Genomic DNA, 18,900 nt, shown 5'->3' on the forward strand with positions numbered 1-18,900 from the left:
TCGTGCACAGATGATGTATATTAATATTATTCCTTTCAGTGCACCTAATAAATAGTCTTTTATCAGTTAGTAAAGACAGTTTCAAGTAATATTGCAAAAATGTATAAAGCAAAACATCCTCTTTAGCACCTTTAAGCGGTTCCCCACTGGGCCAGATAAGCATTCAGAGCAGATTTCATATTTCAGAAGGAGGGGATTAATCGAAACAAGAACTCAACAGGTTTTGAGACAGACTGGGAAGAGAGGTGCTGCAATAATGTAAAATATGTGAAAAATAATGCCTTTTTTAAACAATCAAGCATGAAAACCTATCCCAGTACACCCCAACAAAATCAAGACTTCATAAAAGGGCATAATAAAACTATACATCATTAAAAAGATCTAAGACTCAAGCTTCACATTTTGACTCTTAAAATCTTAAATTGACCGTAATTTCTTAATATGCTTAAAAGCATGCACATTTAGAGAAATATTGATGGATTCTCATATGTTTGTCAATTTTCTATACAGAGGAGCAATATTTATTCAATATTTCTAGTCATCACTATGAGCGCTGGATACTGTGTTTTCAATTCATACTTGCAGCCGGAGGGCGCTCTGTGCACCTTTAGTCCACGAATGTCTCAATGAAGAAAAGGCATTTCATGTGACATTCCAGGAACTAACAGAGGCTTCCAGAGATCGCTAACCATGGCTATAACTTGCAGATAGACACTTTTGAAGATAATAAAGATAATACACGTATTTATTACGTGTAATACATGTATTGCCTCTGCATAGAATTTGCGTCTGAATAGTGCTCGCTCCATGGCCGTGGCCACATTAGCGGATAATGAGCTGAATCACAGGCGTCTGACATGTGTCTCTTTTCATACAGATTACATAAAAAGATAATATTTGTTTTCGATTTGACTTACACGCTTTAAAACCTGATATTTCAACGTTTCTTTAGACATAAGTCTAATTTTTTTGTCATTAGTATTCTACATACTAAGTTACAGTTCATTTTCTGAGAACTACCAGATTGGAATTCGTTCAGAAGGAGACGAAAGATCACGCATCATGTTAGTTTTCTTTATTTTACAAAAAGCAAAGAACAAAATGTACAAAAATAAAAGAAGATATTCCACAGATTAAAATGGTGTATAACTATTAATTGTATGTGCAACATTGACGGAGTATTTTGAGTTTCTTTCACACTGGTAAGAAACCGAGGTGGTATTGCCGGCGATACCTCCGACTCAAGAGAGTTCATTTAAAAAAATGTTATTTCACATCCTGCCCAATATTGTCCTACAAACAATGTTCATATTGAAGGCTATGAAAACAAACATGTGAATGTAACCGTGTAGTCTATGTAATATTATCTGCAAAAAAGGGGTCAAATCACATTAGGACCTACATTCTAACATTGTAACACTACAATCTAAAAACAAAATAATGCTTTTTAAAGCAGAAGTTAAATTCACTAAACTAAAAATGAAAATAAATAAAAACAAAAGCTCCAACTAATTATTAGGCTATTTTGATACCCTACAATAGTCACTTTACAGTTACTGCTATCATAAAAAAGACTTAGCCTAGTTGTAGGTTTAAAATTCTACATATGGCACATTTTTGTTCACCAACAACAACAAATATTCAACAACAAATATTTCAGCAAAATGTCTATTTTAGTCAGAATTATTGCGCTCCTATATTCTATTGCGCTTAGTCTGTTTGGCGCGCATGTGCGCGGTGGCACTCATTCACGGAAGTTTGTGCTTGCATAAGGCTCCTCCACTCCTGACAGCAAAATGGAAATATTTGCTTGACTTTCTAACATTTACAGATGGAGAATATGTCTGTGAAATGTAAGTTATGCACTGAGGAAATTATTGTATGTCACTTCAGTAGTGAAATCGCCCAAAAAGAGGCGGTACTGGTTGAATGTGATTGAAAAAAATCTGTCCCTTTCGCACTTTGGTGGTGCGTTGCCATATCACCCTAATGAAGAAACCGCCCCTGGTTCTGTCCCTGTTTTGCCTGCCTGTGTTCACTGTATAGTTTCATTGGATGTTAATTAGTTCCACACACCTGTTTCTGTTCAGCTGATTACCCTCCCTGTGTATTTAAGCCCTCAGGTTCCTTTGTTCGATTGTCCAGTATCGTCTATGATTTACGTGGCTGTTATGCAGTTTCCTGAGTTTCTCTTTCCTGTGATCTAGTGGATTTATTATTAAAGACTTTAGTTGATACTCCTACTCTTTATGAGCTCATTACAGCCTACTTGTGACAAAGCAATGTTCTAAACAAATTTGGACCTCATAAGAGACTGATTACAAATGCATTTCATGGGCAGAATCTCATTGAACCTATTTTAGTGACTCACATGCCTGATATTAGCATGCTAATGGCTTGATACTTTTAGCAAATATGTATAGAGATTAACCAAAACTAATCAATTACTGTTTTATGGAAGCCTGTCTGTCACAGAATTTAAAAAAAAAAAAAAAAAAAAAATCTCATAATTCTGGTCTTTATTTATTGCAATTCCGTATTTATATCTTGTGATTTGGATTTTACATCTTGCAATTTTGAGATATAAGCTCAAAAATGGAACTTGAAATAAAGTCAGAACTGTGTGTTTTAAATTTGCAATTCTGAGAAAGCCTGAAATGTACGGAAGAGGATTAAAGTCAAGCAATAATAAAAAATAAAACCATCTCAAGATTAAAGTTGTTAAATTTCTAGAAAAAAATCGTTAAATTTCGAAAAAAAAAGTCGAAATAAAATGTTGAGAATAAACTAATTAAATTACGTGAAAAAAGTCATTAAATTACGAGAACAAATTCGTTAAATTATGAGAAAAATGTCGTTAAATTTCGAGATAAAATGTTGAGAATAAATTCATTAAATTATGAGAATAAAGTCATTAAATTATGAGAATAAAGTCATTAAATTAGGAGAAAAAAGTCGTTAAATTATGAGAACAAATTCGTAATTTAATGAATTTGTTCTCGTTATTTAACGACTTTTTTCTCATAATTTAATGACTTTATTCTCAACATTTTATGTCGACTTTTTTCTCGAAATTTAACGATTTTTTTCTCGTAATTTAATCGAGTTTATTCTCAACATTTTATCTCAACTTTTTTCTCGAAATTTAACGAGTTTTTTCTCGTAATTTAACGAGTTTATTCTCAACATTTTATCTCGACTTTTTTCTCGAAATTTAACAAGTTTTTTCTCGTAATTTAACAAGTTTATTCTCAACATTTTATGTCGACTTTTTTCTCGAAATTTAACGAGTTTTTTCTCGTAATTTAATGACTTTATTCTCAACATTTTATCTCGACTTTTGTCTCGTAATTTATCGAGTTTTTTCTCGTAATTTAACAAGTTTATTCTCAACATTTGATGTCGACTATTTTCTCGAATTTTAACGAGTTTTTTCTCGTAATTTAACAAGTTTATTCTCAACATTTTATGTCAACTTTTTTCTCGTAATTTAATGACTTTATTCTCAACATTTTATCTCGACTTTTAACGAGTTTTTTCTCGTAATTTCGTTTATTCTCAACATTTTAACTTTTTTCTTTAAGTTTTTTCTCGCAATTTAACAAGTTTATTCTCAACATTTTATCTCGACTTTTTTCTCAAAATTTAACGAGTTTTTTCTCATAATTTAACTAGTTTATTCTCAACATTTTATCTCGACTTTTTTCTCGAAATTTAACAACTTTAATCTCGAGATGGCTTTATTTTTTTATTATTGCTTGGCCCTAATCCTCTTCCGTAGAAATGTGCTATGAATTATGTAATTTTGAAAGAAGAAAAAAATTGTCAGAATTGTGAGATGTTAACTCACAAAGAGTTGCAAATTATAAGCTTGGAATTGCAAGAAAAAAAATGCAAGATATAAACTTGTAATTAAAAAAAAAAAAAGCACAATAACATCTGTTTGTAAAAATTGTGATGGAAAGTTTCACAGTGCATTGCGGAATTGCCTTGTCCATGAATCATGTGTAATACTGCTTAGCTTTTGGCCCTATTTGAACAGCCTGTACACAAGGGCATGTTAAATGTTTACTGGGTTTTGTTGGTTTTTAGAATAAAGAAAAGATTATGGAAATGCTCAGTCTGAACAGTAAAGTTTCTGCTCATTCAGCTACAGCTGTGTCCTCTGATTAAAGAAGGACAAGTGTAAGAGAACTGTGTGTGTGCTAGACACAACTTTACTGTCCTCCAGCTCTCAAAACACACACTACTGCTTCAGCCGTCATTCAGCTCTGCATTAAACCTCCCTGTGTGAGCAATCAACAGCCCAACAAGCTTCCTGGCTCTCTACTGAGAGTGTGAGCGTGTGTTCGGCAGAATAAAGGACACAGAGAGAGACGCGCAGAAAACAGGAATGAGAGAGAGAGATGTGTTTATAGGGTTTCTGACATCTTATGTCTAATGAGAGTCGTTTTTGCTGTTTTGTACAGAGATGTCTGTGGCAGACTTGCTTTGGTTCATCCACGGGTCAGCATCTCTGTAATGATCAGATTCATTGTGAAGTTCCCATGATACTCACAAGCACTTCCTCTAAAACATCCACATCACGCTTTAGGCTAAAGAGACAGGGACAGCGCACAATAAACATTAACCTCAAAGGGAGAGATGCATTTACCGGGTTTTAGCTCAAGAGCTACTTTTCACCCGTAGTCCCTGGGCAGGCTGATGTTAAGCTACAGAATATAAAACATACATAAGTAATGAATTTACAAACAAATAACAGCATAACACACAAAAAAAAAAAAAAAAAAAAAAAAAAAAATACAAAAGTTCATATTCACACCTTTCAAATATTAGACCTTAGAACACATATTCACACACACATACATATATTGGCAGATGTGAAGACAGATTTGATTTGATAAAAGCCATTTCTTTGCTTGGCGTGTGAACGTGTAAAAATTTGTGGGTTTTTTTAGCTCTACAGGCAACATATTCCACTGACGAGCAGCCATGAATTATGTAATTTTGGAAGAAGAAGAAAATTGTCATAAAGGATCTTATACATCAAACACAGATTGGTGTGAGTTATCAGATTTTCAAAGCTAAGAAATTGGTATTTTACAAGAATATGACAGTGATGGAATCGTCTGCTTTTCTTATCATGAATCTTTAGAGAGCTTTATATAAGGACTCAAGTGGCTTGAGGGCAGTTTTAGTAGCTTGTGACCAACTTGTCATACAATATCGAAAATGAGGAACAATCATTGCATTTAGGTAGGCCCCTGAGGCCTCGATTGTAAGGGAATTTCGAATGTATCTGAACTGTGCCATATTAAATTTTATTATATTAATTAACTTTTTTATATGCTTTTTAAAGCCTAAATTTGGTTCCAATATGACACCTAAATATTTTACCTGTTCTTGATTTGAGATGATTTGTCCATCTATTAAAATATTAGGGTAAAATTGTATTATAAAACGATTTTGAAAAACATAGAGACAGTCTTATCTAAAAGATAAGGCATGTCAGCCACAAAGAAACTTTCTTCATCTCTTTGGTCAATTTGTGAGACTTCTTCAGTTTTACCGCATATGCACCATCATCAGCATACATAATAATTTTACTTTTACACACAGTAGGTAGGTCATTTATGTAAAGGCTAAAAAGCAGGGGGCCCAGAATGGAACCTTGTGGCACTCCCATGCTACAAGGTCTTAATGGTGATTTTTTATTATCAACCGTAACACATTGTTGTCTATCATTAAGGTAAGATTGAATCCATTTTATTGTATTTGTGTCAAGAGAAAAATCAGATAGTTTGCTCATGAGAAGCTGATGATTAACTGTATCAAAGGCCTTTTTCAAGTCCAGAAAGACCGCCCCTACCACACCTCCACCATCAAGACTGGATTTGATGTCTTCTAGTAGGTAGCAGCATGCAGACTCAGTGGAGTATCTTTTCCTAAACCCAAACTGGCAAGGATGTAATGCATCAGTGTGGTTGAGATGCTCTACCAGCTGTTCTGCCACCACCTCAAAGATCTTGGAGATCTGGTAGAATGCTAATAGGTCGATGGCTGGTAGATGCTAAAGATTGTCTCCTGACTTGAACAGATGGATCGGCTTGACTACTGCTTTTTTTAACGCCAAAGGAAAACTGTTTTCATTTATAGATTGATTTACAGCTATTGTTAAAGGAGGAGTTAGAATAGTTTTGTGTTCTTTTAAAAATGATGTATCAAGTCCAAATATATCCTTTGCTTTACTATTTTTTAAATTTGATATTATTTTAAAAATTTTATCTTCATCTGTATTCTGCAACCTACAGTAAGACGCATTACCATCCCCATGATCATCTCTGCAGCAGTTCATTCAGGGAAAGTCTCCGCCAGATCTAAAGAGAATCCAAGAAATGTATTGTAGTGTTTAGCCAAAATAGAGCCCTCATTTTGAACAGTTCCATTAATTTTGAGCTGTAAATGCTCCTGATTTATTTTTTTCCTTCCCAATAGTTTGTCCATGCTTCTCCACAGATTCTTACAATTACCATTTGCCTCTTTGATTAAGTTTAGGAAAAAATTCACTTTTGCTTTTCGAAGCAGCATGGTAACTTTATTTCTCAAAGATTTATAAATGTAATAATCAGTGGTTAATTTAGTTTTAAGAGAAACCTTGAGAGCTTTATCTCTCTGTTTCATTGTATCCCAAAGGGATTTATTAAACCACGGGAGATTCTTTTTATTAGATTTTCTATGTTTGAGCTGTGTATGTTTATCAATTTGATTCTTTACAGCAGTTATAATATTGTTGCATGTATGTACACAGCTTTCTTCATCAATTTTGGAGGCCCAGTCAATTTCATTTAAATCATTTTTAAGGTGTTCTTTATTCCTTTTAGGAATATGAGGAATGTTACATTGTTTATTTGATTGTTCTTTATTTATGTATCTTGATTTATTTAATTTCCTGGCTATTAAAACAAAATTATGATCGGATAGTCCAGTTATTAGGTTGTATGTTTTAACTATCCTGTCTGGTTTATTGGTGAATATTAAATCTATCAGAGTTTGAGACGTTTTTGTTATTCTAGTAGGCTTTTTAATCAATTGTGTCATTTGTATTGAGTTTGCAATGTCTTTTAGGTGTTTCCTCTTGCCTTTATCAAGCCAATTTATGTTGAGGTCACCCAAGAGCAATATTTCCTTTCGTTCATATGTTTTTAAAATTTTTGTTAAACCAGTATAAAAATCACTTGTTGCATTTGGTGGTCTATATACACAAAGTACAATAAATGACATTTGAGGCGATAGTTTGATTGTAACACCAACACACTCTATAGTTTGATCTGGAATGTCTATTTGGTGACTGTCAATACTGTCCTTTACGTAAATCAAGACCCCGCCCCCTTTTCCCTTTCCTCTGTCCCGTCTATATACTTTATATCCCGGAATCATAAATGCCGATACAGGAGTTGTAGCTGTAATCCAAGTCTCAGAAAGACACAGGTAATGTAGATTTGATCCCAGCAGTAGATGTTCCAACTGTTCCGTTTTAGACATTACGCTACGTATGTTGATATGTCCTCCGAATATTCCTTTCGGCTTTGTCAATGGGTTCCATAGGACCGACGCATGGTTTACTGTTTGAAATAGTTTCATCTGGCTTTGTTTTGAGACAACTATAGTCTGCATAGCGTTTAATTTACCACTTCCATTTGTTGGCTTAGACGCATGTAGTGACAGACGGTTACCTTGTTGCAATGTATTGATAAACATAGATGCGTGTGAATGCGCACTGTTAGCCATGTTACCTGATATCATCTGCGCTGTATTGAGAACATGCGGGGTGTGAATCAGAGTGGTCTCCGCCACCTGCAGTGGTTGTTGTAGATCCATCGGCCCTGGATTCACTTGAATATCCCCGCATAAAAGTAGAATAATGCAGAGAAAAGTTGTACAACCCCGGTAGATTGTTATTGGAGCCATACTCCGTGCTTTCGACTTGAGTTGCTTATTTGGAGCATTCGCACGCCCAGCATCAAGAATTTTGGAGTAGATGACATACTGGCTCCATGAGTCGAGGGGTGTAGCAGGCCTAGGTGTACCACTTGCTTGTGAAATTGATCGTTCACTGACAGCAGTCCAACTCCCATACACTTCATCTAGAGCTAAATCGTCACATAGAGCCGCATCTTTAACGCTCTTTGATTGTAGGCCAAAATATCCAGGTTTTAGGAACAGATTTTATGTTATTGCAACTCTAAACTAATGCAGTTATTGTCCTCGGTAGCATTAAAGAGCTAGTTCACCCAAAAATGTGAATCAAACGGTTCAAGATTTAATTTTCAAAGCTATTGTATAGGGACCCAGAAGACTTGAGAAACACAGGATTGTGGGATATCGTTGACATTAAAGCATACATCAATGCTGCGTTCAAAGGCCAACAAAATGGAGACATCTCATTAGACAGGATGATAAGGAAAAATGGATCCGGATGTGCTGTGAGGATGATTTTTACCTCTGAGCAGCCTTCTTACTGACTTAAAAGGCAACGTTTTTTAAGGTTTTGGAATGAGCCAACATTAAAGCACACAGATTAAATGAGCAGAGGAGAGTCTTGTGTTTCAAACTTTAGTATGTAATATTTTCCCAAATGTCTTGATACAAATGAAAGTAGTTTGGAAATCCACAACTTATACCAACACTATATAAAAGAATGTCAAGTACAAAGAGTGCTGTTACACTAATGTAAGCCTTTTAAAGTTGTACATTGTATTCATGCAATTGTACATGAATTTATTATGAAAATCAGATTTACATCAAAACCCAAAAGCTCATTTAATTCAAAACATTTCCATGGTAAACATATAGAAAACAATGTTGTTCAAAACTGCAAATTCTAAATGATCAATATTGTTATATTATTAATAAACATTATTTTATATTAATAACATTAATATTAATATATATATATTATATATTAATACATTAATATTATTTATATGAATGTTTTTGAAAGCAGTCTCTTATGCGCAACAATGCTGCATTTATTTGATCGATAAGATACGATAAGAACTATTGTGAAATATTACAATTCAAAATAATTGTTTTCTATTTCAATATAATTTAAAATGTCATTTATTCCTATGATGGCAAAGCTGAATTTTCAGCATCGTTACAGTCTTCAGTGTCACATGATCCTTCAGAAATCATTCTAATATGCTGATTTGGAGCTTAAGAAACATATTATTATTATTAATTGTATATATTATTACATTATCATTACTAACAATATTGAAAATGAAGTTGTGCTTTAATATCTATGGGAACTATGATATAGTCTTTGATGAATAGAAAGTTCAAAAGAGCAGCATTTATTTGAAATATAAATCTTTTGTAACAATGTAAACGTTTTACTGTCACTTTTAATGTATTTAATGCATTCTTGCTGAATTAAAGTATGCATTTCTGTAAAAAAAAACAAAAAAACATTAATATTCTAATTCATTCATTCAAAATAAAATTGAAAACAAAAATGGAAATATAAAAACTAAGGCTAACTATAAATACCTGTCAAAATCCTCAGATGTCAACATAAGCTCTCTGAACAGATTTGTTCACTCACTCTCTGTAGGTGATGAAGTGAGCACAACTGTGCTGAACATGCGACTTCCTGCCCATTCGAGCACAGGAAGAGGGGTCAGACCCTATTTCCGCAGCCTTTGGTGAAGTCCAGAAATTGCTTTTTTCCCTGAGATTGTAGAAGAGAAGGAGCACTTGATGGAGAGGGTCGACACTCTCTCTCTCTCTCCGGCCCCGCTGAGATTACAGTCCGCCCCGTGATTTATGGGCCAGAACCTTTCTGGCTGCCTCTGTGTGAGGGAAGCAAAGATTCATATAGAAACAGGTGGTTATAGAGAAATGCTCTTAACTGCACCAGGTGCATGGACTGTATCTGAATAAAGATGGGAAATCTGAGTGTGTGTGTGTGTGTGTGTGTGTGGACCGTAGCTGGAATGAGACCTGAGAGACGCTGTGTCATGGATGATTACTCTTTACTATTCCTGCAATTATTCGAGTGATTGAACCACAGTGAAATATGACTGAGAAGAAACTCCTGAATCTTTCTTGTGCAGCGGAGATCTTTAAGTCCCACATCGCACACTGGTGGTCTCCGGATGGGGCCAGGACTGGCATACGCAACCATCAACGACACGCTGGTGCCCAAAATGGAGATCCCCATGTTCACTGGCTCTGTCTACCCTACGGCGAGACAATACCATTACCCTAAGGTAAAGACTGTGCGTGACTGTAAACATGAGGATGGTGGTGAAGATGATAATGAAGTTATGCTTGAACGTTTTTCTTCCAGGCAGGGGAGGAAAACCCCGTCATTTCTCTGTATGTGGTGAATCTCAATGGCCCACTGCACACTATTGAGATGAGAAGACCAGAGGACCAAAGAATAGGGTAGGCGGACTGCTTGTTGCACTCAATTATGATCCAAATGCTCATTATGGGGAAAATTACAGTAGAATATATTAAATACACACCCTCTAGAGCAGGGGTGTCAAACTCATTTTAGGTTGAGGGCCAGATGGGAAAAAATGTAACCATGTGTGGTAACCATAGTAAGCTGACAATTGCATTAATATTAACCATACAAACTACACATTAATTTGCAAGAAAAAAAAAACACACTACTCTTTGAAAACAGCATTTGTTTAATACTGCGAAAAGACATTATTAGACTTTTAAAATAATGTTTGATTGGTAAAACTTTACAATAAGGTTCATTAGTTAACAATATTAGTTAACATGAACTAATAATGAACTGCACTTCTACAGCATTTATTAATCTTTGTTAATTTCAGCATTTACTAATACATTTTTAAAATCGTGTTAACAGTTAATGCACTGTGAACTAACATGAACAAACAACAAACAACTGTATTTTTTTTTTTTGACGTTAAGGAAGATTAGTAAATACAGTAACAAATGTAATGCTCATGGTTAGTTCATGTTAGTTAATGCATTAATTGTAAAGTGCTACCATTTGATTCAATTTTTTTTATTAATGATGCACCGACTTTTTTTATGGCCAATTCCAATTTTTGGGGGGGGCAAATTTGATACTGGTTGCCTTTTTTTTTTCTTTTTTTCTTTAAGCAAATTGTATTTGTTATGTGTTCTATAACAGGCCAAACTGTATGTGTAGCCATTTAGTATACAGGCACCACTGCATTTTGAGCATGAGCAGTCGTTTTTGATTTAAATTAGATTGTATAATTTCAAGATTTACAGAAACAAAAAAAACAGCATGGTCTGACTTTATAGCTTTATGCTACATAAGACGCTTGCACAAAACAAAAATAGCAGACGGACTGAATGAAAATGCAAATTCACTCTCTAACAGTAGGTGGCGCTTGTGGAACAGCAGCGATATAGCGTTTCCCTGGTTATCGCTGTACACAAACAATCGCTGCGATTATAAAATAGGCTACTTATGGACACCTTTGTGGGCCATATTCGGCCCGCGGACCGTATGTTTGACACCCCTGCTCTAGAGGGACATGTTGTGGGGAAAAATGTGAGATTTGATTGCTTTGCATTCTGTTATAAAACGCTTGCATTCGCCTGAGAATCTTCACGTTCTCTCACAATTAGGGTTGGGAATCGTAAGGAATTTTCCGGTTCTGCCTAATGATTCCGGTTCCAGTTCCATTAAAATAATTAAACAACTAATAAAAAAAAATAGTAGTAAGTGAAAAATGCACAAAACTCAACTCAAACAGTCCTTTTTGAGTTTATTATCCTTGTTAAATAAATTTAACAGACTGCTAATCTTATTCGCTAACACTTTAGAATAAGGTTCATTAGTTAACATCAGTTAGCTAGGCCTACATTAACATGAACTAATAATGAACTGCATTTCTACAGCATTTATTAATCTTTGTTAATGTTAATTTCAACATTTACTAATACATTATTAAAATCAAGAGTTGTATTTGTTAACATTAGTTAATGCACTGTGAAGTAACATGAACAAACTATGAACGGCTGTATTTTTATTAACTAACATTAACAAAGATTAACAAATACATTAACAAATGTATTACTCATGGTTAGTTCATAAATTAACATTATTGTAAAGTGTTACCACAAATTAGATAAGATGTTTGAACACACATGTAAGATCCAGACAGGTGAAACAGAATATTTTAGTAAGTTGGATTCATAAAGACTTGTTTCTGAAAGAATAATTCAGTGATAGACACATTTTTAACAGTAATTTGTTGCCACCTAGTGGCTTAACAATGCAATCGATACAGTCGTTATTTGAAGTCCAGTTACTTTCAGAAGGTAATTTATTATATTTTGATCGGTAACATCAGCGTTTCTATCTGAATGATACACTTTTGTATACTTCTGTTATAATTGGAATATTTGTTACAGAAATAAAGATACTGTGCATTTGAAAAGATTGTTTGTAAAGCTGTTATCTACACAAGACAACTCTCTTCAGATCAAGGGCAGTGCGAACACAGATTTGAATGACCTATTTTTGTCAAAGGTTTAATATACATGGGAGAATCGTTGTCATTTAGGAATTACATCATGTGCTTTTCAGTGCATTCATTGCTACAGGGAGTGCAGAATTATTAGGCAAGTTGATTTTCTGATCATATTTTTTTCCCAAGCACATTTTACCAATTCCAATCCACATCAATCTTAATAACTACTATTAATATTGTTTTTAATCATTTATAAGTGATATATAATTGTTCATGAAGGCTGGAAATGAAAAATGCCTTATATTCAGGTGTGCAGAATTATTAGGCAAGTTTTCTTTTACAGGCAAAATGAGCCAAAAAAGAGATTTAACTCAGACTGAAAAGTCAAAAATTATTAAATACTCATGAGAAGGACGCAATACTAATGCAATACTAGAAATTGCAAAGTTAAAGCATGACCAAGGGACAGCAAAATGCTCATTGGGTCAGCGGGGTCAGACAAAAACAGGTGGAAAAGAAAAGACACATGTTAACTGCAAAATAATTAAGAATTAAGGTGAAGAATTAAGTGTGAAACCATCAGGAACCCTTTAGTCTCCAGCGCCACCATTTTCCAGAGCTGCAACCTACCTGGAGTCTCCAGAAGTGCAAGGTGTTAGGATCTCAGAGACTTAGGTTAGCTAAAGAATCCTAAAAAATGACCTGCACTTGATAAGAATCACAAGCTGAAGTGTTATAAAATACATGAAGACTGGGTTTTAATAGGGCTTATAGACAGACAGCTTGAGAATGACTCCTGATGGACCAGCACCACATCCTCTTGTACCACTGTTTGAAGAATTTATCCAGAATCTGGCAGTAAGGTGTTTGAGTTCACTTTTAGTCCATCTCTTATCCTGAAATGTCTGTCTTGCAGAGATGGACTAAAAATGATCTTCCAAAACTTACTGCCAGATTCTGGAAGATAAATTCTTCAAACAGTGGTACAAGAGGATGTGGTGCTGGTCCTTCAGGAGTCACTCTCAAGCTGTCGGTTTATAAGGCCTATAAAAACCCAGTCTTCATGTATTTTATAACACTTCAGCTTGTGATTCTTATCAAGTGCGGGTCATTTTTTAGGATTCTTTAGCTAACCTAAGTCTCTGAGATCCTGAGACCTTGCACTTCTGGAGACTCCAGGTAGGTTGCAGTTCTGGAAAATGGTGGCGCTGGAGACTAAAGGGTTCCTGATGGTTTCACACATAATTCTTAATTATTTTGCAGTTAACATGTGTCTTTTCTTTTCCACCTGTTTTTGTCTGACCCCGCTGACCCAATGAGCATTTTGCTGTCCCTTGGTCATGCTTTAACTTTGCAATTTCTAGTATTGCATTAGTATTGCGTCCTTCTCATGAGTATTTAATAATTTTTGACTTTTCAGTCTGAGTTAAATCTCTTTTTTGGCTCATTTTGCCTGTAAAAGAAAACTTGCCTAATAATTCTGCACACCTGAATATAAGGCATTTTTCATTTCCAGCCTTCATGAACAATTATATATCACTTATAAATGATTAAAAACAATATTAATAGTAGTTATTAAGATTGATGTGGATTGGAATTGGTAAAATGTGCTTGGGAAAAAAATATGATCAGAAAATCAACTTGCCTAATAATTCTGCACTCCCTGTATAATATTCATGATGTGAGATGTCTCTATTAAAGGATACGCTCCCCACACTTCGCCCACCCATCACACCAGAACCGTTTTCGGAACCGAAACTTCGAAATCTTGCACGGTTCCAGTTCTTTTCAAAAAACACTACGGGTTCCTGGATGAGAACCGGTTCTCGGTTCCCAACCCTACTCAAAATAAGCTCACATTCTCTCAAAACTTTGGCGTTCCAAAACTTGCAGAACTTTTGTGATGGAAATTATATGAGGTGGGAGGAAAAAGATTTACAAACGAACATAACACATTTACATGGTGTAAATAGAATATATCGCTATTTTCAACTAGTATAAATAGCATCTATTGCAAATATCCGCTACCAAAATACAAGTGAATTTATACATCGCATTTTGATGAACAGTATTAAAAATAGATATTCATTTTGAGTTTTGCTAGAGATTAATATGTAAATAATAAATATTATGAATATATTGTATTAATAATATATTTATTATATAAATATTACAATTATTATTATTAAATAATACTTTGTGTTTTTAAATATAAATTTCAAGTGAGTGTTAGATGATGGTACAGTACAAATTTGGATATAGAGGAAATGAGCAAAAAAATATCAACCTGTAACCAATATGGTTCTCATACATTCCGAGCTGAAAGTATCATCAAATTAGCCATAATATTCAATAAATATACACCCAAGGGGTGAGAAGTATGTAAACCTTTGAAATATTGGGTCCAGGTCTAGTGATTGGATATAGCCTTTCTGCCAGAAGACATTGCTGCTTATTTCTTGTGTATATTACAGCGAATACTATGTGACTATGGTGAAGTGGGCCACAAGTACCAAACTGGCTGTAAACTGGTTGAACCGAGCCCAGAATATCTCCATCCTGACCCTCTGTGTGGCCACGACGGGTGTCTGCACCAAGGTATGCCTGGGTTTTTGAAGTATTTTCCAAAGTTCAATGTAAAGTCCAAGTAAAGTTGCAGTAAAATATCCAAAAACCACTGTTATATATTTTGATCACTTAAGTACTTACAATATCCCAAATGTTTCCAACTATTTGTAAATCGTGAGAAAATTGCAGTTTTAACCAAGGCTCCGGGACGTGTGAGGAGTCGCCTGTCAATTGCGTCATACCTGCGTTAACCTCGGTTTCCGGTTTTATTTTGTAGAAACCATGGAAACACCAAATACGCTTTAGTATATTACACATTTTAATAGACAAGGGAACAACTGTTTTGATGTATTTATAGACAGAAAACTAATTATTGTTATATAGCTCAACACCTTTTGTCTTATTGTTTAAATCTAATTTTCTTGATTTTTTTGCGAGTACCATGCTTTACCATGCCTCAGAGAAAAACACTATTTTGTTCAAGTAGATAACATAGCATAATCAGATGCAGCTTTATTTTTAGTTACAGTAATACAGCATTTTCTCCATCATACAAGTATGTTTTAAAATGAATTGCATGCCTATTTATCAACACAAGCCATCCAGCATTTATTAATATGATATTCTAAAATCGATCTATCTTACTGCAGTGTGTCTCAAACAAGTGTCTCACAGCAGCCGCCGAGTGAACGCACAGAGTAACGTTATTACATCATTTTCAACACTCTCAAAACTATCTAATATGATAAACAGAGCTGCGTTACCTCATACTCATGACCGGAAAAGCGTAAGCAACTGTGGCATAATAAAAGTTCCGCTGCTCGTGAGGCGTGTGTTGCGCAATTGCTCCAGCGGATTCGTTCAGCTCCCACAACATTCACTCCTGCTCTGCTTCATACTTCAATAACGTTAATAATCGCATCCATGAACATGATTTCTTCCCAAGTCCTATCCAATTCTTTTCCACCGGCCGTTGAGGTGAAGACCACATGTCCCAAGATTCTGCGCTCAAACTTGATGTCATCAAGCTACGCCTTTGTTTTGAATAGACCTCTAGCAACCTCTAGCAGACAGAAATCCTACATACTGCACCTTTAACCAATGATGTGCATTCACATGAACAGCACTTTAATCTCAGAAGGTCACCGGGTCACTGTATTATCGATTGCTAGTAAGAGTTCTTACTCAACTGCGGTATTATTTTGTTTCATTTAGAAAAAAAAATGATCACCGTTTTCGTTGAATTAGACTGAATGAGCCAGAAACTAGATTCTGCATTCTTGTGATATTTCACTGCAATCTTGCCATGTGATTTGTTTGTTTTGTTTTGTTTCAGAAACATGAGGATGAAAGTGAGGGGTGGCTGCACAGACAGGTGAGCATTAACTTCCTCCGCCCTGACAAGGGCAAAAAAATGATGGGATATGCCATGTCAGTGTTTGTCAATGATAACAGCTTTGAATAGTCAGGAACGTTTGATGTTGTTTGTCTTATCATATTCCCCACAGTATTGTGCTTGAACTGATATTGTTTTTCCTGATTAGTTTTCCATGTCTGTTTTTCACCAGAGGGAGAAAGTGGCCGCATGAAATGTTTTGCAATAACATGAATAAAAGATCGTGTGGCACCTGCAGAAATAGGCCTGAGGGCTCAGACGCACTATTACATATGCACTGCATCATCATAATAATTCACATTCTAATATATGTTCTTACGGTTTTAATATTTTTAGTGTTGCTTGGAGAAATACGACCGCTTTGTGCTGCGGACGCATTCTCTAGTGCTCCTGCAGGTTTTATAATTCAGTAATTATGAAACTCCACAGAGCAAACCAAATGACGAAACACTACCATGGGAGGAGAACATCACCGTGATGATAGTAATAATGGTGCTGGTGTGACCGTAATGATCATTTAGAGTCACATTTCTCCAACAGAATGAAGAGCCACTGTTCTCTAAAGACGGTCTGAAACTGTTCTTCACCAGAGCAATCCCTCAGGGAGGACGAGGGAAGTTCTTCCACATCTCCATGTCTATCTCACAGGTACAAACTTCAGCAACATGTGTTAAAGCAGGGCTTTTCAAACTTTTTCTATCTGTATACTGTATCCAGTGTAGACAGCTTCAGTGATTATAATGGGTTCTATTTGCTTTTGACGCGAAGCAATGCTCGCATCTGGTGTAGGCAAGTGTCAGCAATGTTAATCGACTGAACGCCAGTGGGTGTGGCCTATGGTGCGATGATATAAAACTATTTGTCAGTATCTTGCTCCGGAGGCAGGAATATGCAAATGTATTTGCCTGTGACATCACAGATCCCTCAATATCCAAACAAGTTGTTTTTGGAGCTCGATTAAATAAATGCTTTGTTTATAATGAGGGGGACATTTTAAGCTCTGAAACTTAAAGCAGGATGTTTTACTGTTTTTCTCAATTGCCAAGACACTAAACCTCGTTTTCTGAACCGAGTTCTAAAAAGCCTTAACCTATTTGTTGAATAAATCACTCTTTCTGCAAAGCATTAAACAAGTTCAGGCAGTTAGATACCATTTGCAAAATTCATGCACTCTTTTTGCAAAACTCTAAACATTCTTACTCACTAATACACATTTTGAATTGTGATGCACAACTTTAACCCTCAGGGGTCTGATGATTTTTGGGACCCTGGAGAAGTTTTGACATGCCCTGACATTTGTGCTTTTTTCAGTTGTTCATAAACATATAAATGACAAAAGTGTCATTACACTGTATTCAGCACAAACTAGGCTACAATAATATGTGAGGAACATGTATGTACATATTTGTGTTTTTGAAGGAATAATGTTTATGCGTGGTTATTGAAAAAACAAAAAACTTAAGTCACTGAAATAAAGCCAAAAAATATATATTAAATCTTTGTTCACAATACTTCTGGGTATTTGAGGTTGTAGACTAGAGTTTTTGCTTCAAAATAAAGTAAAAATTATGCTGCCTGCTTGTTCATATAAAACAATAGAGAGATTAAAATTTTCTAAAACATCTTTGGTCAAGAAACACAGTATGCGTGGAGGCGTGAATCCTCATGTATAATGGGTGATTCTCACCTGAGAAGACAAAAGAATCACATAATAATGACCTGAAATGACTTGGCTATTCAAAACACTTTTCAAGACAATAAATACACGATTGAGACGATGAATGCATGTATTGACTCAGAATTTGTGTCTGAATAGCGCTGGCTCCGTGGGCGTGGCCACGTTAGCAGATAATGAGCTGAATCACGGATTTCTGACATTTCATACAGATTACATAAACACAGAATGTTTGTTTTCGATTTGACTTACATGATTTAAAACCTGACATTTCAACGTTTTTTTAGACATAAGTCAAATTTTTTTGTGATTAGTATTTACTAAGTTACAGTTCATTTTCTGAGAACTATCAGATTGGACTTCCTTCAGAGGGAGACGAGAGATCATGCATCATGTTAGTTTTCTTTATTTTACAAAAAGCACAACATTTTGTTTATACTCTGAGTGTACACAAATAAAAGAAGATATTCCACACATTAAAATGGTGTATAACTCTTAATTGTATGTGCAACATTAACAGAGTATTTTGAGTCTCTTTCACACTGGTAAGAAAAAAACCGCGGTGGTATCGCCGGCGATACCCTCAGACCTCAGAGTGTTAAACACAGGAGGCAAAAGTTAAACAACTAAACAGAGTTGTCATCATTTACACACAATGGCTCAAAATTGTTCACACTTGTTTCTAATGATGTGATTCAAACCAAATGTACAAAATAGAAGCCAGCTCAGAGTGCACAGGTGGCAAAAGTGAACTGAATGTTGAT

At 35.1% G+C, this 18,900-nt stretch overlaps 1 protein-coding gene across 1 annotated transcript in view; it reads left to right on the forward strand.

Annotated features, from left to right (window-relative positions):
* Positions 1 to 18,900, forward strand: part of dpp6a (dipeptidyl-peptidase 6a) — a 380,416-nt gene that overhangs the window by 319,105 nt on the left and 42,411 nt on the right. Inside the window, 6 exon segments of the mRNA XM_048173881.1 lie at positions 10,119 to 10,171; positions 10,173 to 10,274; positions 10,355 to 10,452; positions 14,972 to 15,095; positions 16,402 to 16,440; positions 17,002 to 17,109. Of these exon segments, the coding sequence (XP_048029838.1) occupies positions 10,119 to 10,171; positions 10,173 to 10,274; positions 10,355 to 10,452; positions 14,972 to 15,095; positions 16,402 to 16,440; positions 17,002 to 17,109 (524 nt within the window).

This window comes from Megalobrama amblycephala, linkage group LG22 (genome assembly GCF_018812025.1).
Source record: "Megalobrama amblycephala isolate DHTTF-2021 linkage group LG22, ASM1881202v1, whole genome shotgun sequence".
In the NCBI taxonomy this organism is placed as follows: Eukaryota; Metazoa; Chordata; class Actinopteri; order Cypriniformes; family Xenocyprididae; genus Megalobrama; species Megalobrama amblycephala.